Source organism: Stenella coeruleoalba (genome assembly GCF_951394435.1).
Source record: "Stenella coeruleoalba genome assembly, chromosome: 2".
Classification (NCBI taxonomy): domain Eukaryota; kingdom Metazoa; phylum Chordata; class Mammalia; order Artiodactyla; family Delphinidae; genus Stenella; species Stenella coeruleoalba.
In genome coordinates, this window is record NC_137147.1 from 154,139,426 (window position 1) to 154,165,041 (window position 25,616).

The following is a 25,616-nucleotide window of genomic DNA, read 5'->3' on the forward strand; positions in this document are numbered from 1 at the left end:
ATATACACTAATATGTATAATAGATAACTAATGAGAACCGGCTGTATAGCACAGGGAACTCCACTTCACTGTACAGTAGAAACTAACACAACATTGTAAAACAACCATACCCCAATTAAAAAAAAAAAAGGAAAAAAGAATATCCTTGAAGAAGCAATAAAAATAATTTTATTAAAAAATAAATAAATGATCTTAACTAAGAGTATAACTCTTTGAGGAACAGTGACTTATTGTCAGTGGTTCTGAATACTAGAATGTCAGATCACCTGAGAAGATTTTTTTTTTAAATTCTAATATCTAGATATCACCCCAGACCTACTAAATCTGAATGAGAATATTTGAGGACAATGATATACCTAAAAGAGAGGAAATAATCATGTAGAAGCTTCTCATTCTAATATGTGAACTGTGTGAAAACCTCGAGATAGACCTTTCAAATAAAAAGTGTCTAACTTTGGGCTTCTTCCTTTCCATCAGGAATTTATGAACTAGCATTCAATTTCTACCCTAATCAGTCGTTCTAACAAAACTTCTAATTTTAAAAAGATCAGATCTCTTTTTTGCTACAAAATTTAATTTTGCAAAGTTCACTTAAACTGAACAAAAGAAAATCTTTGTAGAGCAATATGCAGCTCTTAATGTTGCTCCACATGCATGCATTGGACATGGCTATGAGTCCTCTAAGAACAAGAGCTTTATCTTTCTTAAAATGACAATTTATTATTATCTCTTGTGATGCCGGGCTGACTGGGCTCACCTGGGCACTTCTTACTTGGGGATTCTCGTATGATGGTGGCAAGGGCTGGATCAGCTGAGGGCTTCTTCTGTCACATGGGCTGGGATGGCTAGAACTACTGAGGGCTGGGTGGGCATTTCTCTTCCTCCATGTGGCCTTCCTCACAGCATGCCGGTCACATGTGGCTAGCTTCTCCCAGAGCTAGTTCCAACAGGCTCAGGTGGACTCTGCAGGTTTTTTTATGAACCAGCCTCGGAAGCAGTGCAGCATCACTGCTGCTGTGTGCTAATAATCAAAAGCAAGGCATAGGGCCAGCTCAGACCCTTGACCCACGGGGAGAAAACTACACAGGGCATGAACAATGGGAGGGTAATGCATTGGGGGTCATCTTTGGAGAGCAGCCAGCACAGTAGCTGTTGGGGATGTTGTGAGGATTAAGAGGTAACGTCTCTTGGTTTATGAACTGTGGCGTGCTCTATCAGAATGAGAGATCAGTACACATTTAATGAAAGCATGACCTCAAAGTATGAATCACTAAAAAATGTCCTAGGCCAGAGGTTGGCAGATTGCAGCCTGTTTTTGTAAATAAAGTTTTATTGGAACACAGCCACACTCATTTAAGTAGGATCTATGGCCGTTTTCATGCTATGGTGGCAGAGTTGAGTACTTGTGCCATAGACTCTATAGCCTGCAAAGCCTAATAAGGAAACGTTTGCTGACCCTTGTCCTAGGTGATAGAGTGAGCATAGTTGATGGGTTCCTTATAGTTTTCTTGCAATTTGTGAAAAGGTTCGTGGGTGGAGTCATGAAGCTAAGCTTCAACCCCAGTGCGTTTAAACATGGATGTCCCCTGAGGACCCCTGGCCAGGCAAAGAAGTTTGAGCAGGCTTCGGAGGTCTGTTTGCTGCTGTGGAGTAGATTCATGCATGGAATTCACTAACTTTGAGATTGCCATCATCCTGTGACCCCCACAGCCAATAATCTGTGTGTTGATTTCATGGTCTCTAAACCTGCGTTGTCCAACACAGTTAAGTACTAGCCACAAGTGACTGTTTACATTAATTAAAATGAAATAAATTTTAAAATTCATTTCTCAGTTGCACTAGACATGTTTCAAATGCTCATAACCATATGTAGCTAAGAGCTGCCATATTGTTCAGCACAGATAAAGAACATTTCATCCCCAGGGAAAGTTCTATCCAATAGCATGTCTCCAACAATGTGAATATCTCGTGTATACTGCTTGTCCCATTGGCTGTGTGCTCTTGTTTGTGTCTCAGTGTTATCATCTTAGACAGAGACCCCCTCAAGGGCAGATTGCCCAACACGAATCATACATAGGCTTATAACACATTCGGGCAGATACCTTTTTTAAATGTCATTGCTAAACACATACTTGTTGGTTGATTTGTCCATTGCTGTGGTTTGCTCTGGAGACAGTTTGGAGAAACAGACAAGGTTAGCAGTGAGGTCATCTAGTTCAGTACACAAATCCACTTCACAACACGCCCAGTAAGCAGACTTCTGGGATCTGCTCAGACTTCTTTGCCTGGTGCAGGGTCATAGGGAACCATCACTTTTATACACCCTGGGGTGAGCTAAGGCAGCTTCATGACTCTGCAGGTCTTTTCACACACTGCAGTGGTCACTGGCGGTACACTGCTTAGCCATGATACACCCGGTGTGTTTGTAACTTTGGCAGGTTCCCTAACCCTTCTATGCCTTAGTTTCCCCCTCTGTAAAATGGGAACAGCACTAGTACTTTATATAGTTGTTGTAAGCATTAGACGAGGTGATATGTAGAAAGTGCGAAGGATAATGCCTGCTGCAGAGCTTCATTTGCTTTCCCTTCTGGCTCTGCTTCTGAGGTACTAAAATGGTTCTGAGACCCAATTCCAGTGTGTGCTGGGGGGGGAGGGGGAGGGGAGGGGGGGTCCCCACACCAAGCGATTCTCTGGACACCAGCTGGGTGTCCTACAATTCGCCTCAATTCTGACACTATCTACCTGGAGAAAGCCTCAGATCCCACAGGTTGAGGGCTCAGTTCCACAGGACCGCCCCCAGCCCACCCCGCTTCAGATCAGGTTGTCACCTGTGATTGTAACCGAATGGCTGTAAATCACAGGTTCCCACAACCACCTCCTTGGGTTCAATTGATTTGCTAGAGCAGCTCACAGAACTCAGAGAAACATTTTACTTACTAGATCATCAATTTATTATAAAAGGATAGAACTCAGGAACAGTCATTTGGAACAGATACACAGGGGCAACTATGTGGGAAGGAGCACAGAGCTTCCATGCTGTCTGAGTGTGTCACTCTCCACAATCCCCACGCGTTCACCTGGGGGCTTGCAAACCTCGTGCTTTGGGGTTTTTATGGAGACTTCATTACATAGGCACCGTTGATTAAATCATTGGCCGTTGGCAGTTAGTTCAACTTCTAGCCCCTCTCTGCTCCCTGGAGTTTGAGGGGTGAGACTGAAAGTTCCAACTCTCAATCACAGGGTTGTTTCCCCTGGCAACCGGCCCCCATCCTCACATGACCTAGGGGCATTCCAAAATTGCCTCATTAACAAAAGACATCTTAATCTCTCTCAGAAGTTAGGAAGTTCCCCGGGTTTTAGAAGTTCTGTGTGTTAAGAAACTGGATGAAGCCCAAGTATATACTACTTAGTTTAAAACACAATATCACAGGTACTTTAGCTAGCCACAATTTACCCACTGAGGAAGCAGAATGGGGGTGCATTTTGATCAAGAGCTCATTTCCTTTGTTCTTCTGCTGACTCTCATTTAATTCATCCTTTGATCTTTGCCTAGCCATTAAGATCTCTGACAGAAAGAATACTCTGGAAACAGACCTATCCTGGACCTCAGGCTCAAGAAACTTGACCACTATGTTTCTCACTGAAATCTACCTCAGGCCAGTGGCGCTTTTGCAGTGATTTTATCTTACTAAAAGTAATTACTTAAGTGAGGTCTTAAGTTCTTTCTTTGACATCATTGCTTTGCAGTTGTTATTTCACTTTTGTCAGCTTTGGAAAGCATGGGGTAAGTAAGCAATGGATCATACAGAGAGTGGGAGTGCCAGAGCAGATTCCCAAACTTTGTATATTTAGTTGCTTTTCTTCATCACTTACCTGTCATTTATCATGGTGATGCTCAGGGGTTTATTTCTGTTAGAATCGTCTGTCCTTCAAATGTAGGCATTAGCGCGAAATGGAACAGCTGCAGATGCCTGGACTCAGATTGAACTGGAGGCTTCCATGTAATTTTGGTTTGAAATTTTTTTTAAAATTTTTATTGGAGTATAGTTGTTTTACAATATTATGTTAGTTTCTACTATACAGCAAAGTGAATCAGCTATACGTATACATATATCCCCTCTTTTTGGGATTTTCTTCCCATTTAGGTCACCACACAGCACTGAGTAGAGTTCCCTGAGCTATACAGTAGGTTCTCATTAGTTATGTATTTTATACATAGTATCAATAGTGTATATGTGTCAATCCCAATCTCCCAATTCATCTCCCCCCCGCCCTTTCCTCCTTGTATCCATACGTTTGTTCTCTATGTCTGTGTCTCTATTTCCATTTTGTAGATAAGGTTGTCTATACCAATTCGTTCAGATTCCACATGTATGTGTTAATATACGATATTTGTTTTTCTCTTTCTGACTTACGTCACTCTGTATGACAGTCTCTAGGTCCATCCCCGTCTCTACAAATGACCCAATTTCATTCCTTTGTATGGCTGAGTAATATTACATTGTATATATGTGCCCCATCTTCTTTATCCATTCCTCTGTTGATGGACATTTAGGTTGCTTCCGTGTCCTGGCTATTGTAAATAGTGCTGCAATGAACATTGGGGTGCATGTGTCTTTTTGAGTTAATGGTTCTCTCTGGGTATATGCTCAGTAGTGGGATTGCTGGGTCATATGGTAGTTCTAGTTTTAGGTTTTTAAGGAACCTCCATACTGTTCTCCATAGTGGCTGTATCAATTTACATTCCCACCAACAGTGCACGAGGGTTCCCTTTTCTCCACACCCTCTCCAGCATTTATTGTTCATAGATTTTTTGGTGATGGCCACTCTGAGTGGTGTGAGGTGATACCTCATTGTAGTTTTGATTTGCATTTCTCTAATAATTAGTGATGTTGAACATCTTTTCATGTGTTTGTTGGCCATCTCTGTGTCTTCGTTGGAGAAATGTCTATTTAGGTCTTCCACCCATATTTTGATTGGGTTTTTTTTTTTTTGATATTGAGCTGCATAAGCTGCTTGTATATTTTGGAGATTAATCCTTTGTCAGTTGCTTTGTTTGCAAATCTTTTCTCCCATTCTGAGGGTTGTCTTTTCATCTTGTTTATGGTTTCCTTTGCTGTGCAAAAGCTTTTAAGTTTCATTAGGTCCCATAGGTTTGAAATCTTTTATGACTTTGATTTTGTGTGATCTTAGTAGAGAGAAGTCTCTCCAGGTTTGGAAATTATTTAAGAACGTGACCTAGCTGCTGTTGAGATAGTCCAGATGTCCTCAAGTCAGAAGCAGCAGGTGGCTGCAATGGCTCTTACGGGGCATTTAGGACCTGCTGCTCTTTTGCTGGAGGAGTCGAGGGTCTCCTGTTAACTGAAAAAAGTGCACAACCTAAAAGTTGAGAATTATGTTTTATTTGGAGGACAAAACTGAGGACTTCAGCCTGGCACACAGCCTCTCAGCTAGCTCTGAGGGACTGCTCCCAAGAGGTAAGGGAGGAGCCAGGATATGTAGGAGTTTTAAGTCAGAACATCAAAAGATTACTGTTAATTAAAGAAAACCAGACATCTCAAATTAAAGAATTTAGCACTTTTCTATTTATGGGAAGATACAAGAGTCTGGGTTCATTGAAATCATTCCTTTGATACGCACCTTAGCTATCTAGGACCCGTTTCCTGCTTTTCTCCATCCGGAATCCCCTCAGGGTGCACCATTGTGGGCAGCGATAGTGGCTGATGGTCTGATGGCCACAGCACCCATTGTTTGATGATATGGCAGGCAACATTTTTCATTCACAAGTGATATCCCACATACATTGGTCGGGGTCCCATCGAGGAAACATGGGGCACATTCAAATAGGATAAAAGGAGGAGGGTTTATTTATGAAGGGAGCAACTACAAACTGTGGGGCTAAGGGGGCTCCGAGGAGCAGTAGGGACCTGGAAGCAGCAGCCCTTTCTGTTCAGGCACAGAGCCTGAAGGGAAGGGTGGGGAAAGTCAGCGCTGACTCGGAACAGTAACATTCTGTCAGTCGGCAACACAGCCAGCCTGAGGCAACTTTGCAGGGAAAGAGATGGGGAGATGTACCCAGCACCTGTCTCCTCCTGCTCTCTGATCTCCTGCCAGGGTCCCCACTGGTCAAACCCCACCAGAACCCATTGCCTTGGTCCAAACAGGCCAGTCCCCTGGGGCAGAGAGCAGGGTGCAGAGCTGGAGGGGCAAATGAAATCCTGCCAGCACCCACCATAAAAAGCATCCAGAGGGCTTATGAGCAAAAAAGAAAAAAAAAAAATTAACAAGAAAGCACAGCACACAGAATGAATGAGAGCTGGTTCTCCCAGGAACCCGACATGAAGTCATTACTCAGATACTAATTTTTGTGTTGAACTTCCTAGCAGCCACAGCAAAAGGGAAACCTGGTGGGTTGTACAGCTCACATTGTGTGTCTGCACACGTCAAACTGGAAAGACAGTGAACTGGATTTTCCCCGGGGTCTACTCATTGTTCCCTGTCCCAGCTCTTGGCACTGATGGTACTAGAGTGTCGTGAGAGAATTCAGGTGTTTATCTTACTAATAACTGAGCAAGAGAAGAAATGCAGTGTTCCTAATTTGGGAAAAATTTTGTTTTCAGGTTTCAAGGAAGATTTTCAGATGGATGTTTTTAAGATCCTGGCAGCCATCCTACATCTGGGCAATGTGCAGATCATAGCAGTGGGCAACGAGAGATCGGCAGTCAGTGTAAGATATGTGTTTGCTTCACCCTTCCTGTGTTGGGGGGATCATCAGTAGAAACCTCTCATGGTTACCCTGCTTTTGCATTTTAGCACCAGGCACATTGAGCCTACTGGGGAGACCAGTTGGAACAAGGAAGGTAGGAGTTTCCATGGGTTACCTTCAAAGAGTAAAGCTTCTTCCCCTTGCAACAGTAGAGAAGGGGAAAATGCATTCTCTGTTTTTCTTTTATTCAACAAATTTTTCCTGAGTGCCTACTCTGTGCCAGACACTGTTATAGGCTCTGGAGAAACAGCAGTGCACAAAACAAGATCAGAAGGCCTTCATGAAGCTTATGATCTGGGGGAAGGAAGTGGAGGAGGGGGAGACACAATAAACAGTTACAGGCTCTGGCAGCTGGCGATAGCCATTAAAAAGGAAAATGAAGCAAAGTAGGGGTGGGGCAGGGCTGTGCCTTTTGTATCTGGCATTCAGAGAAAGCCTTTCTAATTCCATAAGGAAGTGAATTGTGTCACTTCACACACACACTTCGAGGAAGAACATTTGAAGTAGAGGGAACAGCAGGTGCAAAGGCCCTAAGGCAGGAGGTGTTATTGGAAAAATAGCCAAAAGATTGGTAAATGCAGAAAGGAGCGAGAGAAAGGAGGGGTGGTAGATGAGGCCAGAAAATGGGGGGTAGGCAGGAGGGAAATGTGCAGATCATGCAGGGCCTTAAGGGCACTGGACAGTTTTAGTAGAAAGGACACCTCCTACCTCCTGACACATGCCTGATTCAAACACCAGTGGTGCTCTCTATGGAAATATATTCCCATGTAAGTTTTGTGACGGATTTCTTTTTTTAATGGACACAAGATAAGTTTATGTGTGTGTCTCTTTAGCAACAAATGTTATATGAGTGGTGATTCTTGCTGGGGTATGTGTTTGCTTATTCTCAACAATATCCATGTAAAGAGGACAGTCACACAGTTAAAAATGTTTCTCTGAAATGCAAAATCTTCTTATCGTTAAAGCTTTGTATTAACATATGTGTCTTAGTCATCTCTGGTTGCCATAACAAAATACCACAGGTTGGGTGGCTTAACAACAGAAATTTATTTTCTCACAGTCCTGGAGGCTGAAGGTCCAAGATCAAGGCGCCAGCATGGTTGAACTCTTGGTGCGGGCCCTCTTCCTAGCTTGCAGACAGCTGCCTTCTTGCTGTGTCCTCACATGGCAGAGAGAGAGAGACAGCAAGCTCTAGTCTCTTTTCTTATAAGGACACTAATCCTATCATGGGGGCCCCATCTGCATGACCTCATCTAAACCTAATTACCTCCTAAAAACCCCAAATACCATCACATTGGAGGTTAGGGCTTCAACATATGAGTTTTTCATATGACTGAAACAAACATTCAGTCCATAACAATATCTACTTTCATGTCCCCAAAACAACAGATGGGAACAATTGTTAATTTTGTACACCTGGTAATTTCTCAGCTCTGGGACCTGCGGTTTAAGGGGAGAGACCGCTGAGCAGAAATGGAGGGTGTGTTTTTGGCCTGTTGCCCTATGACCAGGAAGTAATTCTCCTCCCTCTCCTCAGATTCCTACATTAAGCGCCCCGCCCCCATCGCCACCAATATCCAGCCCTGACAGAGTCAGTCAGTTCACAAAGGAATGGGAAGTTTGGAGAAAGGTGATGGTAGGCCTGGAATGTGTGTAGGTGTGGTTTTCCCTCTGGATACTGGCTCATTTACCCCAGAAATGGGCTGCTGCACTTTTTCTTCTGAAACTCCCATGATTTCCACCCAACAAATGCCCTTGCTTTGAACTCTGTCCTGTGAAGTTTGTTGTGAAGGTAGTATTTTGGAGGAGGAGTTAAAATTGATAGACTAAAAATCCTTTGTCTATCAATCTTAGGAGACAGATTCCACAAAAAAGATGTCAAATGTTTGTAGAAAATTATCAGTCCTGTAATTTTCAGTCATTTGCATCAAGAACTTGAAATATTGGGCAAATTCAATCAGATAAAGCCAGCTTACTTTTTATTTTTTTGTTTTTGTTTTTTTGCGGTACGCGAACCTCTCACTGTTGTGGCCTCTCCCGTTGCGGAGCACAGGCTCCGGACGCGCAGGCTCAACGGCCATGGCTCACGGGCCCAGCCGCTCCGCGGCATGTGGGATCTTCCCGGACCGGGGCACGAACCCGCGTCCCCTGCATCGGCAGGCGGACTCTCAACCGCTGCGACACCAGGGAAGCCTTCTGATGCTTTTTAAGTGCAATCATGTGGTTTTCCCGATTGGCTGAGATGCTGTCTACAGATCAGCCTGCCTCAGAAGTTCCCCTTCCCGAGAGGAATGATGGTGTGCAGTCACATGGGATCACATCTCCTTGCCTAGTGATAAGGACCCCTAGTCCATGCTGTCTGAAGACAAACAGGAGGAGAACTCTCCTTGCCTGCTGGCCAGTGGGGCAGCTCTCCTGCCCAGGCTTGGGAGAGAAATAAGATTCACTTTGTACGTCCAGGAAGAGTCCCCACCACAGCCCTCAAGTTGGCTGGGAAGCTACTTTAGTCCAGGGAGCCCACCGTGTTCTCTCTGACAGTGACACCTAGGTACCTCCTGGGCCAGACCCCCCGGGCAAATCCCAACAACACAAGGAGGGACAGGGTGAGTGTAGGCTCTGGCAGGTGGCCTGGATGTGATGCAAAGGGAAGAGAGGTTTCCAGGCTGTGTCCACATGCACAGGAGAGGGGAGAGGATTGCTTCTGTGGCCTAAATCACTACTGACATTCTTTGGCCAGAATGAAAATCCAGGTGGGACCAAGCCCAGGGCTGCCTGGCATCACCACAGCGGTGCCCTGCCAAGTACAGGCTGAGTGCCACTGCAGGTCCTCCTGCTTCACTCCCAGACCTGGCTCTGTGTCCTAAGGCCTGGTCATGCAGAGGCCGAGGGGCCTGGCTGAGTGGGCCAGTGCCGGTTTAGATGGCCCGATGGCCCTGACGGGGCTTGTGTCTTGCTTTTGAAGGAGGACGGCAGTCACCTGGAGGTGTTCTGTGAGCTCCTGGGCCTGGAGAGTGTCAGAGTCGCTCAGTGGCTGTGTAATCGCAAAATCATCACAAACTCCGAGACGGTGGTGAAACCCATGACCAGGTCCCAGGCCGTCAACGCCAGGGACGCGCTGGCCAAAAAGATCTACGCTCAGCTGTTTGACTTCATTGTGGAGAGAATTAACCAAGCCTTGCAGTTTTCAGGCAAGCAGCACACTTTTATTGGTGTTTTGGACATTTATGGGTAAGAGTCTCTTCAATGAGCTTGTCTTTCCTCATTTTAATGTCGAATGCCTGTTATTTTTACGTCATTTTGTTCTGGTTGCTCTTTTGTGTTTCACATGATCAGAAAGATGGTGTTCAGGGCTTCCCTGGTGGCGCAGTGGTTGAGAGTCCGCCTGCCGATGCAGGGCACACAGGTTCGGGCCCCCGTCCGGGAAGATCCCACATGCCGCGGAGCGGCTGGGCCCGTGAGCCATGGCTGCTTAGCCTGCGCGTCCGGAGCCTGTGCTCCGCAGCGGGAGAGGCCGCAACAGTGAGAGGCCCGCGTACCGCAAAAAAAAAAAAAAAAAAAAAAGAAAGATGGTGTTCTCTTTTTTTTGCATATATATGGATGTTAAATACAGTCTCCTGGGCTACAGTGTCTTTTTTCTAGGGTATATTAAATAAATTCTAAATCAATAATGGCCAACTTCCAGAGCCACATGCCAGCTGCCATGCTGAGTGGTCTCCGTGCACCTTCTTATTCCTCAAACAACCTTATAATTACCCTCGTTTTACAGATGAAACAACTAAGCCTTAGGAAGACACTTTCAGAGTTGCTCTGCTGGTAGGAAAACCCAGCACTGTATGAGGCTCTCACCCACTTCTGTTTCCCTATAGAGGCCCTGTGAGGTGTAGCGCCCTGACATACCTTTCCCATTTCATAGGGTGAAAATAACAGCCCCAGCGGTCCTGCACCTTGCCCACATTCACAGGGCCAGAGGTAGACTCAAACCCAGGCCTTTTACCAACCAGCCTCCTCACACCTAAAGTCTTCTTCCATTCTTGGATCATGAGGGTCATGTGTTTGCCCCATTCTCCAAGAATTCTTTTTTTTAATAAATTTATTTATTTATTTATTTTTGGCTGTGTTGGGTCTTCGCTGCTGCACGCGAAGTTGTGGCGAGCGGGGGCCCCTTTCTGTTGCGGTGCACAGGCTTCTCATTGCAGTGGCTTCTCTTGTTGTGGAGCACAGACTCTAGGCGCACAGGCTTCTGTAGTTGTGGCATGTGGGCTCAGTAGCTGTGGCTTGCGGGCTCTAGAGCGCAGGCTCAGTAGTTGTGGCACATGGCCTTAGTTGCTCTGCTGCATGTGGGATCTTCCCTTACCAGGGCTCGAACCCTTGTCCCCTGCATTGGCAGGTGGCTTCTTAACCACTGCGCCACCAGGGAAGTCCCTCCAAGAATTCTAATACATTTGGGGGACCAAGTTCCCACACTGGGGTTTTTTTCTTGCTTCCTTTCATTGCCCAGTCCTGCTTTTCCAGGTCAGACTTGTGCTAAAGACACTTGTAGAACAGCCAGGAAGAGTGAGTGAGGCCTGGCCAGCGTGAGGGGAGTTAGCACCCGGGCTTTTGTTTGTTAGCAACTGGCCTTCAGCACCCAACCCCTTCCCTCTCCCAGGACCCACCCTGGTTTCTCAGGGGGAGGAGGGGCAGATGGTCCCAGGGAAGGCATCACGGAGTATTCCACCGAGATTGGGGAGTATCCCCCCACACCCCGAGAAAAACAGCTCTCCCTGCCCTTCCCATTTGGAGGGGAGAGCTGGCTGGCCTGCTGGGAGGGCAGGCAGAAGGGGCCGCTGAACTTTTACGCATACAGAGAGAAATCGCTTTTCCCACAGCTCTTTAACGTGAGGCTGTGCCTCAGGGGAGTTCCTTGTTTAACTTAGATTCTAAGTTAATACTGTACATATGACTCCCAATTAATGGTATCTGTCAACAGTTATAAATTAGTGATACATTGCTGGGGTAGTCTAGTAAATTATTTACCTTGTCCGTTCAAAAAAAAAGGATTTGAGCAGCCAATAATCATTTAAGCAGACTTCTAAACGGGAATAGCCCTGCTTAACAATAGTCTCTCTCATTGTGGTGGAAATGTGACTGTTATATTTTTTCTATTCTTTTCTGTGTTTTTAAAATGTCTTTAAAATAAATAGCCCTTTATTTATTTATTTATTTATTTTTTGCGGTACGCGGGCTTCTCACTGCTGTGGCCTCTCCCGTTGTGGAGCACAGGCTCCGGACGCGCAGGCTCAGCGGCCATGGCTCACGGGCCCAGCCGCTCCGTGGCATGTGGGATCTTCCTGGACCGGGGCACGAACCCGTGTCCCCTGCATCGGCAGGCGGACTCTCAACCACTGCGCCACCAGGGAAGCCCCAGTAGCCCTTTATTTTAAGAATATATTATTTCATTCAAGAACAAATATGCATGTGCCAGGAACTATGTCAGGTGTGATTGTTAAAGAAAGTAGACATGGCTTCTGACCTCTAGGGACTTAAATTTTAGTGGAGGGGGCAGGCAGATACTTAGAGGTTGGGATGATTTCTGGGCAGGGAATAAGTAGATGGATGTGCTGCAGGTTAGCAGGGCAGGAAGAAGAGAGGGGGCAGCTGAGAACAGGGAGCCGTGAGTCAGGAAAATGACAGGGCGGCGTCAGATCCGCAGGCTGATAGACCACTGTCATAAGGAAGTTGAATTTTTGGCTAAGTGGGCAAATCTTTGACAGGAGTAATTGTAAATTTTTAAGAACTTGTTAGAGTAGATCTTAAATTTATATTTTAAAATTAAATTCCTCCTTGGATATTTAAAAAGTAACATGCTCACTGCCACCCATGAATTCATTTCATCCGTCCAAAAAAGTAAGCTCTCCTCTTTAAGTAAGAGTGTTACTGTCTGGGGCGAATCCTTTCACACCTCTCTCCAGTATGCTTATGTCTAGGTGAGCCCTCGTGCATGCACACCTGCAGCTGTTGAGAGAACTGAGCTCAGGGTGACCTGGAAATAAGACAGCCTGAAAAGAAAAGTTAGCCTCTGTGAAGGCGATGAAAGCCAAAGCTATGAGCGTTGAGATTTCAGCTTGGAAGAACATGGAGGCCTGTGGTTCCCCAGCCAGTCGGGTATTTATGTTCTCTAGACCCAGAGTTGGAAAGGCCTGGGGCTTGGAGTCAGACCGCAGGGAGTGAGCACGGCACCACACCTGTTGTGTGGCCCCCAGAAAGTCACAGAACCTCTCTGAACCTCAGGTTCGGAGGGGACCTCTCTGGCAGGGTTATTACAAAGGTCAAATGGAAGAAATCGTGAAGATATTTTAAGAACCATAAGGATTGTTCAAATGTGAACAGGAAAACAGTCATTGATGTTCGACATTCCGCCCCTGCCCTAGGAAGTCCAGCCTTTGGCCCCAGCTGCGGGCTGCAGGGCATGATGAGGCCCTTTTGTCTCCCCTCCAGGCCCAGCCGTGGCCTGTCTGCAATGTCCAGGCTGGCAGAGCCTCTGGACCACCCAGGGCGCGTGTGGAATGGGGCTGTGAGGACTGTGGGTTCTGCTCCTGTTCCAAGTCACCCTGCAGCTGCCCAGAGGACAGTCCGGGCTCTTAACCTCCCCAGGAATTCTAAACTGAGCCAAACGGGCTCAGTCAAGTGAGATTCCCAGGGGACCCATGGCTGAAGCTGGCAGGAACCTCTCGGGATTAGAGCGATTAAGAACTAAGCCTTTAGGGGGCTTCCCTGGTGGCGCAGTGGCTGAGAGTCCGCCTGCCGATGCAGCGGACACAGGTTCGTGCCCCGGGCCGGGAAGATCCCACATGCCGCGGAGCGGCTGGGCTCGTGAGCCATGGCCGCGGAGCCTGCGCGTCCGGAGCCCGTGCTCCGCCACGGGAGAGGCCACAACACTGAGAGGCCCGCGTACCGCAAAAAAAAAAAAGAACTAAGGCTTTAGACGCACCAAGAGCTGGGGTCGAATTGCATGTCTGGCACCACATTGCAATGGTCACCATCTCTTCTGACCCTCGTGTGTAACAGTGGGGTCAGGGCAGCTCTTCACTTAGGGCGATGTTGGGTTAAGTGAGGAGATGAGCATTAATGCTAACAGCTAAAGTACTCAGCCTCCTTCTCAGGAGCGCTCATCTGGACAGGTGGTGAATTGGGTGCCCCAGTTTTGTTCAGCCCACATCGTAGAGTGGGGTGATTCACATAAAATCAGCATTCTGGATTCTCTTGAGAATCAGGTGACCTCACATCCTGACCTGCATTAATCCATGGCCACAGCTGGCTGGAGCTGAGTAGTACCTGCCCGTTGGGCAATCCTGGTTGTCATGGGCCCCGCACAGTTCCAGCCTGCCCCCCCATTCTGTCATCTACTGGTCTCCTCTCAGCTTGTGAGTTTGCAGCTCCAGAGACAGACACTGAAAGTCTGAAAAAGGAGGTGGGGCTGTCTGCCTTGGACCTAAAGGGGTCTGCTGGGCTATGGGTATTAGATGGCCTTGCCCTTTTCCTCCAAGGACTGTGAAAGCACCCCTTGGGAGGCAAAACCGTGCTGCCTCTGCGTGCAGCAAAGAGTGGGACAACAGGAAGCAGCATTGCTTTTTCACTGGAAACATAAGTGTTACAGTCAGGTCAGCTCACAGCTCAGTCTGACACTGTCCTCGGACAAATTTTTCAACTTCTCAGTCTTATAAAGTGAGGATAATAGTGCTGATGACAGTGTTATGGTGTGGATTAAATGATATGCCATATTGTACCATGCCTATTTTAATGCCTGCCTCAGGTAGGTGTTTTGTACACACAAGATGCCTTCCTGGGGCAGCCTGGAAAAAGGTGACTTATAAACTGAATGCTAGGATATTTAAACCAGAAGCTTTGAGGCATATTTAAAACTTGCAGAAAACATAGAATACTTTTAAACTGTGAAATCTGTGAAAAAATGCTAACCTATAAATGCATGTATATATCCTTCAAGTTATATCTTAACTTGTTTAAACTGTATTTCAGTTTTGAAACCTTTGATGCGAACAGCTTTGAACAGTTTTGCATCAATTATGCTAATGAAAAGCTGCAACAGCAGTTTAACCTGGTAAGTGACTTTTCTGCCTTCTTGAAACTAGCTCTCAGCCGTGTGTGTGTGTGTGTGTGTGTGAGTGTGTGAGTGTGTGAGTGTGTGTGTGAGTGTGTGAGTGTGTGAGAGAGAGACAGAGAGACAGACCATGGAGAGAGGCTCAGTCTGGTTCTTTCCCTCTTCAAATCTTGCTGGATCACTCACATGCTGGGTCACTGCACCATCTTGTGGCCGTATCTTGAAACTGCACCTTCCCATCCTATTTCATCTTTGTGGAGCCACTTGCCCACTTCTGTTTCAGTTCATCACCTGCCATTCTTGGACACAGGCCACCCGCCCCGCAGCCAGACCAAACCACTTAGTTTCCTGAAGGCTCCAGTCTTTGTGAGCCTCAGCATCTGCACCTGCTGCTCTCACTGCCACAACCCACCTGCCCCTGTCCTTTCCCCATCCCTTCATCTTCACCTGGAGAACTCCTGCTTGTCATTTGAAATTCAGCTTCTCCCACACAGCTCATGAGAAGACAGTGTGACATCATGGAGAGCATGGGCTTTTGCTCAAACTGAACTGGGTTTGAGTCTCAGCTCTACCACCTCCTTCCTCTGGGACCTAGGGTTCTCTGAGCCTCATTTTTCTTATTTTGAAAACAGGTCAGTAGTATCTGCCTAATATCCTCGTAAGGAGAAGACCTAACGTTGAATCATACCCAGCAAATGTTTTTTTGCTTTGCTAGTCCTTGCTCCAGAATTAAGTCATGTATAAGCATAAGATTTCACCCTGTTGCGAATTTGTATTGTTAACATTCTCAAGGATTCCCTGGAAGTTTAGCATTTAATAACTGAAACTAAGATTTATTCCAAGTGGGTGTGCAGCATAACTCACCTGAGGTCGAACTGTGTCTGTAGATCCTGCCCCTCCCGGGACGCCAGTGCCGTCTTGGTCCCCGACATACACGTTCACCTCAACCTCAGAATAACATGTGCAAGACACTTCCTGAAAATAGCATGTCAGGGGCTGCAATTCCATTTTTCTCTTTTTTTATTCTGCTTTTCCTCCTCTTCCACTTCATCCTCCTTCTCCCCCGCCCCACTTTATTTTGGGGGGGTGTGGGGTTGAGTCTTATATCAATGTGCAGATCCTCCTGGAAGAGGTAAAACCTTAAAATATCAACATGAAAGCCTTAGTGAGCCCTCTCCTAGCTCCAGTCCCGTAAGTCTGGCCGCTGCTGGACCCCTGCATCTGGGTGGCCTCTGGGAGTTCAGCAGTGACAAAGTGAACCTGCCACCTTCCCTTCCTGGCTCCTTGCCTTCTACGCTCCCTCTTGCGATTAAAGCACCACTGCTGACCCAGTGTCCTGAGCCTCACGTTCATCCCAGCCTCGTTGCTCTTGCTCACCTTCCTTGCACAGTGTCTGGCCTCCACAGAACCCTGGGTTGAGTCCTGACGGGGCTTTCTGCCTCCACTCCTGCCCTCTTCAAAGCCATCCCCACCCCCAAACCAAGTTATCTTTCCAGAACTTAGATCTCATCATGAACTCCGTGGATCCTCACTGCCCCTAGGAAAAGGCCACAGGTCTGAGATTCTCTGGGGGTACACAGGGGGCTGATGTGATCTCCCCTCTGCTGTCCTTTGCAGCCCCATCCATTGCCCCCCACCCCCATCGCTGTTGTGCTGTCTCTCTGGCCTGTACGGGCGCCGTTCAGTTCTCAACCACCTATTGGGCTTCTGTGCAATTTCCACTGGGATTCTCCTGTGGGCACCTTTCTCCTCGTAGCCCTTCCCCCTTCTGCCACCTGCAGCCAGGATGAGCCTGAGCCAGCCCTCTGGGAGGCCTCCCTGGTACCCTCATGGCCCGAACAAGTACTGTACAAAGCTCTCCAAGTTGTTAGCTTCTCATACTGGCCCCAGAGCCAACATTCTCAGGCAGGCTGGTTCCCACCCGGCCAAAGAGGCTGGGTCTGCCTTGGACAGCAGCAGTGGCTGAGCAGGAAGGAGCTCCAGGACCACCCTGAGTGCTAAAGGTGGCAGGCTGGCTCAGGCCTCACACCCCAGGATGTGGGAACCCCCTGCGAGTGGGCTGGAAGATGACAGCTACACCCACGTTAGGACCTCAGCAGCACTGATCGTGGGTAAGGAGGGTGGCGTGCATCTCAGGGTCTTCCATAAACATTCAAGTCAGTCATATATCTACATTTTCCAAACGTTTATGTCCTGTTCTTCAGAAGCACACTCTAATGTTCTCTTTTACTTTCTATGTTGACTTCCGGATTTCCAGCATGTCTTTAAACTTGAACAAGAAGAGTATATGAAGGAAGATATTCCTTGGACTCTGATAGATTTTTATGACAACCAACCAGTTATTGACCTGATTGAAGCCAAAATGGGTATTTTGGAGTTACTGGACGAAGAATGCTTGGTAACTTTTTAAAATAACTGTTGTTTTCAACTTCTGAGTAGCAATCGATGAGCATATTGCAAAATGGATTTTTTTTAATGTACATGTAAATTCCTGACGTGTTACTATTTGGTTGGATGTTAACACTGAGACAGCAGTCCATAGCAGGAACCCCAGAGGGTCCGGTGAGCCTCCCGCCCTCAGCAGGTGTAGCCCACCCTTGGGTAACATGCATGACCTCTTAGGTCATGTCCAGCAGGGAGGAGCCCTTTGAAGCTGTCGCTAGGTGTATATATAGAGTGGACATGGAAACAACAAGTGACTATACACCAGTTGTTAATGACTAATAGGAACTGAGTTTTCTCTTACTTCCTGATTCCATGAGTCACCCACTGGGAGGTGCAGCTGAAAACTCAACATCATACAATTGACAAAAGAGTCTCTAGAAATTTTCCTATTATTATTACCCTCTGGGAGGAACAACTTCACAGTGAGTCAGCCTAGCAGTGTCCTTTGTCAGGCCACAGGAAAAAATAATCCCTAGGACAGTATTCATTCTTTTGGTTTAAAGGTTATATTTTAACGTTTAAACACACATCTTGTTTCTTTTCCAAAGATTTATTTTTGCCACCCCCAGCCCCAAATGCTTGTAATGTTGAAGACTTACTGGTATTTTCTCCCTAGAATTCTCAATTCCATGGTTCTTCTCAGAGATTAGCCTTTCTGGTGCCACCTATGCTTTAGCCCCTTCAGTGATGTAAGATTAAAAGACAGGCATCAGGGCCAAACATTCTGGACTGATCTACTGGGGGCAGGGTGCAGAGGCCAAGGTAACCTCTAGGAATATTTGTACCCACTCTACAGAGTCATTCCCTATATGGAATATTAGATTCACAGAGTTCAGGCTGAATGTAATTGATAGCTTCACAATCACCAGTATCAAGAACAAGTTTTGCATCTAGCTTAGTTTAAGTAGGTAAGATCTTAGTTCAAGGAGGTAGTTATTAACTAGGCAGTAAGACAAAAGAACAGCTTTCTTCCTGAGGCAGGGGGTGGGGAGGACTACATTTGGGTTCCAATCTTCCCCCATTCGACCAAGAATAAAAATCATGTTCACATAATTTTGGGAGGAAGAAATGTTAAAATACTGCCAATTTTGCAGAAATAAAATCCTTCATTCTTACGTCATTATGTGACCGTTTCCTTTTCATCAATAACATTTTGTTCTTCTAAAAGAGCATTGATGGGCTTCCCTGGTGGCGCAGCGGTTGAGAGTCCTTCTGACGATGCAGGGGACACGGGTTCTTGCCCCGGTTTGGGAGGATCCCGCATGCCGTGGAGCGGCTGGGCCCGTGAGCCATGACCGCTGAGCCTGCGCGTCCGGAGCCTGTGCTCCGCAACGGGAGAGGCCACAACAGTGAGAGGCCCGCGTACCGCAAAAAAACAGAAATTAAAAATAAAATAAAAATAAAAGAACGTTGATGTGTCCATTTAAATATCACTGTAAAGAATAAGATCAAAGACAGATTTATGCCTAGAGTTGCATTTGAAACAGGAGCCTCTCATGTAGAGCAGTTCACTCTGAGGTGCAGCTCATCTTGGTTTTTTAGAATTAGTGCTTTTCCTCCCCTCTGTTTTCTTACTTGCTATTTGGTTTGCTTTTCTCTTCCAGTTACCACATGGGACTGATGAAAACTGGCTTCAAAAGCTGTATAATAATTTTGTCAACAAGAACTCTTTGTTTGAAAAGCCCAGAATGTCAAACACATCCTTTATCATCCAGCACTTTGCTGATAAGGTACAGTGAGAGTTTGGAGCAGTGCTGTCTGCCCCTGGCCCACAACTGTCTCCTGGGAGGAGCAAGCAGGCCAGGGACTTTGCTGGTCAGAACCATCACGCTTAGCACGTAGCTTTGATGAAGGATACCTGTGTGTATGCGCGCGCGTGTGAGCGTAACAGTTCTTAATTTGTCTTTATCACAAAATATATGCATTTCAGTCGTACTGCTTTAAAGATAAACGTGTTGCCAATGGACCTCATTTCTGATTTGGGGCTTATTGTGAGTTCATTAATCTTTTATCAGTTTATTTTCTCCGTGATATTGCTATAATCAAGACAGCATAGTTGTTTCCTACATTGAAAGGAATATCTTTTTGTTGACCCTTTCCTTTCTTACTGTCATAATATATTTTTACATTGGTAACAGAGACTGACTCAAGGTGATGGGTTTTCTAAGTGATCTTTATTTTCTTTATATGTCTCCAATTTCTTATGAAAAAAATGTTTAGTAAAAAAAAAATTTTTTTAATCAAATTACAGAAAGCTTAGGAAATGGAAGGAAAAAAAAAGAAAATGTACCACAACCACCTGCCCTAAACATGCTTTCTCATCTTGCTTTCCTTCCTTAAGGAAACTCCTGCCCTCTGTGTTATTGCCGGGTTGGGTGTTACTCCAGTGGCTTGGCCAGCGCCTAGGGATCATGGGGACAGCCTGTGCTTGCCTGTCCTAGAGGCTATTGCTGTGGGTCAGTCTGCTGGTTGTGCCTGAGTGTCCACGGGGGCAGTGGAGGGACAGCCAGACAGACAGCTATAATAACCTCTGTGGGCCAGAGGAGCAGAGTTAAATGTGATCGCCTTTTAGTGCTTGGAGTTTTTCAGATAGGCTCCTGAAGAGATGCACATGAAATGAGTGATGATCTATCAAGTTATATTTTCTAGTTGCTGTCCTTGGAGTTTTTCAGATAGGCTTCTGAAGAGATGCACATGAAATGAGTGATGATCTATCAAGTTATATTTTCTAGTTGCTGTCCTTTATAATTTCGCAGTTGTGATCCCAAGGGAAAAAAAAGGATCAGACTTCATGTAAAGCACATATGGGATTTACTTCAAGAGACCCTCTCTATAGTACATGGTGTCTGTACGTTTCATTCTTGTCACCGGGCACTTCCAAGAAGCCCCTCTTAAAAGAACTAACAGTGCAGCATTTTGCATGTACTATGGATGGGTGAGAAGAAACCATACACACTGTAGGGTCCGCTTAGGTTCTCAGTTTCATTAACCAAGGAAATAAAATTGTTTTGAGAGCGAGGCAGCTGTGCTTACATGCAGAAAATCAGCACACTTTGCCATGGTCCCCAGTGCCCCCAACAGAGGCACTCAGGTACCTGCTACCCTGTCCCTGCAAACAGTCTCCTGGGATTGGGAAGGCTCTATATTTGTTACGCCTTTGCTCATTTATACTGGTGGCTCACACACCAGCCTGGAAGAATTTATGCAACAGTCCATGTGCTGTACTCACAAGGGCGTGTGTCCAGACAGCCAGCGTTCCTGGTTCATAACCCGAACTGTGCACCAGGAAGGACACTTTCCTACCCAGGGGACAAAGCAGAGTCCTTGCCCTGGGGTCCCTGAACACCCTCTCTGCCTCCATATTCCAGCACCCCTGAAAGCCTGTTTGTTCACAGTTTGTAAATTTTTATTTTTTTATTTATGAAGAATATATATCACATTTTAAAATATATAGTCCAGAGATTTGGCTATTGTAAATAGTGCTGCAGAGGACCTAGGGGTGCATGTATCTTTTTGAATCCGTGTTTTTGTTTTCTTCAGATATATACCCAGGAGTGGAATTGCTGGATCAAATGTTAGTTCTATTTTTGAGGACTCTATAGTATTTTCCATAGTAGCTGCACCAATTTACATTCCCACCAATAGTGCAGGAGGGTCCCCTTTTCTCCACACCCTCACCAACACTTGTTATGTGTGGTCTTGTTGACTTTATCCATTCGGACAGGTGTGAGGTGATATCTCATTGTGGTTTTGGTTTGCATTTGCCTGATGATTAATGATGTTGAGCATATTTTCATGTGCCTGTTGGCTATCTGTCTTCTTTGGAAAAATGTTTATTCAAATCCTCTGTCCATTTTTTAATAGGATTGTTTCTCTTTTTGGAGGTGAGTTGTAGGAGTTCTTAATATATTTTGGATATTAATCCCTTATTAGGTATATCATTTGCAAATAACTTCTCATTCAATAGGTGGCCTTTTCATTTTGTTGATAGTTTCCTTCACTGTGCAAAAGCTTTTTAGTTTGATGCAGTCCCATTTGTTTATTTTTGCTTTCGTTTCCCTTGCCTGAGGAGACATTTACAAAGAAGTATTACTAAGACTGATGTCAAAGAGCGTACTGCCTGTGTTTTCTTTTAGAAGTTTTATGATTTCAGGTCTTACATTTAACTCTTTAATCCTGTCTGGAAACACGCCCTTGTGAGTACAGCACATGGACTGTTGCATAAATTCTTCCAGGCTGGTGTGTGAGCCACCAGTATAAATGAGCAAAGGTGTAACAAATATAGAGCCTTCCCAATCCCAGGAGACTGTTTGCAGGGACAGGGTAGCAGGTACCTGAGTGCCTCTGTTGGGGGCACTGGGGACCATGGCAAAGTGTGCTGATTTTCTGCATGTAAGCACAGCTGCCTCGCTCTCAAAACAATTTTATTTCCTTGGTTAATGAAACTGAGAACCTAAGCTGACCCTACAGTGTGTATGGTTTCTTCTCACCCATCCATCGTACACGCAAAATGCTGCACTGTTAGTTCTTTTAAGAGGGGCTTCTTGGAAGTGCCCGGTGACAAGAATGAAACGTACAGACACCATGTACTATAGAGAGGGTCTCTTGAAGTAAATCCCATATGTGCTTTACATGAAGTCTGATCCTTTTTTTTCCCTTGGGATCACAACTGTGAAATTATAAAGGACAGCAACTAGAAAAGATAACTTGATATATCATCACTCATTTCATGTGCGTGTCTTCAGGAGCCTATCTGAAAAACTCCAAGCACTAAAAGGCGGTCACATTTAACTCTTTAATATTTATTTATTTACTTATCTGGCTGTGCCAGGTCTTAGTTGTGGCAGGCCGGCTCCTTAGTTGTGGCATGTGAACTGTTAGTTGCAGCATGCATGTGGGATCTAGTTCCCTGACCAGGGATCGAGCCCAGGCGCCCTGCGTTGGGAGCACGGAGTCTTAACCACTGCGCCACCAGGGACGTCCCTGAAATTTATTTTTGTGCGTGGCGTGGGAGTAGTCCAGTTTGATTCTTTTCGTTTAGCTGTCTAGTTTTCCTGGTACCACTTATTGAAGAGGCTGTCTTTTCCCCACTATATACTGTTGCCTCCTTTGTCGTAGATTAATTGCCCATAAAAGTGTGGGTTCTTTTCTGGGCTCTCTGTTCTGCTCTGTTGATTTATGTCTGTGTCTTTATGCCAGTACAATACTGTTTTGATGACTGTAGCTTTGTGATTAACCAGAGATTTGAATGTTTAAGCAGCCACCCTGGATATGTTGTTTGAGGGATTTGAGAAGCCTTATGAATCAGAAAGGGCTGCATGGAGGGTTTTTCTAAGCCAAGTTCAATCAGGGCAAACACTGACCCACTCTAAACCTGACTCTAAGGGGTTTGTGGTCCTGGAAGGTTTTGTGATCAGCTGGTCAATTTTTCTTTCCTTTCTACCATATTAATGCTGATTCAGGAAAACATTTCTGTTTGACTCAAAGGACACCACTGAGCTTTACTCTTCCTCCTGGTGGCTTCAAAGGCAAAGGGAGCCCTAAGCCAGGTCTTCTTGTATTAGCTGCACATGTTACAGGGAAAAAACAGTCACCTGGGGCCAGTGGGAACTAATGGGTGAGTGTAGAGTGAGCAGCGGCCAGTGAGAAGTCCAGGCAGCGGGAGAGCCTGGCGCTTTGCATCAGATGACTTATTCCCAGCTTCCTAAGCTTTCTGTAATGGCGTTGCTGTGACAAACAAACTGAATCTCTTTTTAAAACATTGCCTTTGTAGCCCCTTCATTAATCTTTCTTTAAAAAGAAAAGAAACCTGTGGTACTTAGATGCTGTCTGCATTTGCCTCTTTGGAACTAATTCCTTTCTTTGCATAGGTAGAGTATAAATGTGAAGGTTTCCTTGAGAAGAACAGAGACACCGTCTATGACATGCTGGTTGAAATCCTGAGAGCCAGCAAGGTTTGTAAAGTCCTAAGAGGTAGTTAATGTTATTCATTGTGTACTTGACGTGGATCTGGATGTGTATCAGGAAAGAGTAAGAAGTGTGTGTGTGTGTGTGTGTGTGTGTGTGTGTGTGTGTGTTAACTGTCTTGTAACAGCGAATTGTAGCTCCTGCATACAAAAAATGACTGTTTCGGAACTGGCACTAAAATATGTTTCTAGCTTCTGAAAGCGTGCACATTTCCACTATATGCAAAATCAGAAATCAAATATGTAGATGACAGAGATGAAGGACAGATAATACAATCATTTAAAGAATCATAATTCACATTTTGTTCATTCACTCACTTATAAAGCACTTATCATGTGCCAAGCACTGTCCTAGATTCTGGGGATACAGCAGTGAACAGGGCAGACAGGGTTCCTGCCCTCATGGAGCTCACATCCCAGAGGGAGCAACATACCTTACACATGAAAGCAAGCAATGGTAGGTAGTGCCAAGTAAGTGCTCAAGGAAAACCAAAGCAAGATGGAGTGCTGCTCTGCATATGTGAGCTCCTTGAATCCACGGTTCTGTATGATGAAGTGTCACCGTAAGAGTGACTTCTGGCTTTTTCTTTTCCTCCTTAAACATTTCTTTCCATTTAAGAATTCAAATTCTTAAAATTTGAGAAAAAGGATATTTCATACACAGTCCTTCATTTTTTATGAAGATTTGGTTATCATATTTATTTTCCTTCTTTTAGAAGGTCCCCAGTCCTTTGCTGATGCTTAAGTATTTTTTTTCTCTTTTTTTAAATTTTATTTTATCGCAGTATAATTGCTGTACAATGTTGTGTTAGTTTCTGCTGCACAGTGAAGTGAATCAGCTGTAAGTATATATATATCCCTCCCTCTTGGACTTCCCTCCCCACCCATCCCACCCATCCCACCCATCTAGGTCATCACAGAGCACCAGATGCTCAAGAATTTTGACAATTTCCCAAATGAGCCTGAGCACTTCCCACTAATGGTCATAAGTAAATCACAGGCCATGGCAACTTCAGTTATTAAAATTGATTTATGGCAGAGAATTCAGTGTAGAAATAGCCTGTATCTGTGTACAGAATTAGTTGACGTATTTCACCAATTGTTTACCTGGGATCCAGTCTGGAAGAGGGAGACAGATCGTGGTGAGGCACAGATGGGTCTCTGCACTAAGCCCACAAGCTGTCAGAGGCCTGGGAGTTTCAGATTCACTTGTTCCACAGGGGCTACAGGATGCATCAGGCAGGAATTCTCCCCCAGAGAAGATTCTCAATGTCTGATTTAAAAGAAGAAAATACAAGATCTTCTCCAAGAGGGAAGATAAGACATTGAAAGAAATAAGTGATGCAAGGTAGAAAGTAGTGAGTGTCTTAAAAGAGGTACAGATCAAAGATTAAGGTAACTCAGAGGAAGTTGGGATTAATTCGCGCTGGGACACCAGGGAAGTTATTGTGAAGGGGGTGGGGCTAGAAAATATTATTATAGCACCTTGAGTAATGGGTAGGGTTTGGATCTGCAGGGATGAGAACATGGGGTTAGGAGGGAGGAAATTCCAAGTGCAGAAGCAACGTGAGCCAAGGCGCAGAGGGAGGAAGAATAAATGCTTCTCCTGTTCTGACAGTTGGAGCGATACCCACATACAGACATTCACATGCTTTCCCTTCTGCTCCCATTCCTGGGAAAGAAACCGTCAGTCATCCCGAGTGAGGACGACCCCCCTGTGGAACTGAGATGTGGCCAAGATTGTTCCTTTACCCCCCTACTGGTTTAGACGTGGTTGTTGTGACCATTTCCTTGATTGTTCCAGCTAAGGACTGTGGGTGAATACTTTTGACATTGAAACCCTCTCTGTTCTTCCCAGTTTCATCTCTGTGCCCACTTTTTTCAAGAAAATCCGGTTCCTTCTTCACCTTTCGGTTCAGCGATCACAGTTAAATCTGCAAAGCCAGTCATCAAGCCAAACAACAAGCATTTCCGGAGCACTGTGGGGAGCAAGGTACTGAGAGAGTTTTCTGAGGGCGAGGGGGCTGAGGGCAGGGAGCCAGGGATGGGTGGGACCCGTTCCGGGCCTGGACACGGGCACTGGGTTTCTTCAAATCTGTTAAATATAAATGCAAACGCAAAGAAAAGTAGTAGTTCATCATCACAGTGCCTCGACCTCTAAGGCTACACACATCTGAGCAAACCATATGTTTGCACAGTAACCCGAGTCACTAAAGTCCTTTGCTGTTTGGGAGTATTGGATGGAGAACTGCTCTGTCCACAAGAGCAGGATATGCTGATAAAGCCAGTCACCGACTAAAACCTTTCATAACAGGTGTTTATGCATGAAGTTAACTTTTCC

General features: G+C 45.6%; 1 protein-coding gene across 1 annotated transcript in view; it reads left to right on the forward strand.

Annotated features, from left to right (window-relative positions):
- The window catches only part of MYO5C (myosin VC), a 118,992-nt gene that overhangs the window by 27,660 nt on the left and 65,716 nt on the right, over positions 1-25,616 (forward strand). Inside the window, exons 9-15 of the mRNA XM_079913746.1 lie at positions 6,621-6,727; positions 9,729-9,994; positions 14,783-14,864; positions 17,122-17,262; positions 18,914-19,039; positions 23,180-23,263; positions 25,134-25,268. Of these exons, the coding sequence (XP_079769872.1) occupies positions 6,621-6,727; positions 9,729-9,994; positions 14,783-14,864; positions 17,122-17,262; positions 18,914-19,039; positions 23,180-23,263; positions 25,134-25,268 (941 nt within the window). The remainder of the gene's footprint in view (positions 1-6,620; positions 6,728-9,728; positions 9,995-14,782; positions 14,865-17,121; positions 17,263-18,913; positions 19,040-23,179; positions 23,264-25,133; positions 25,269-25,616) is intronic.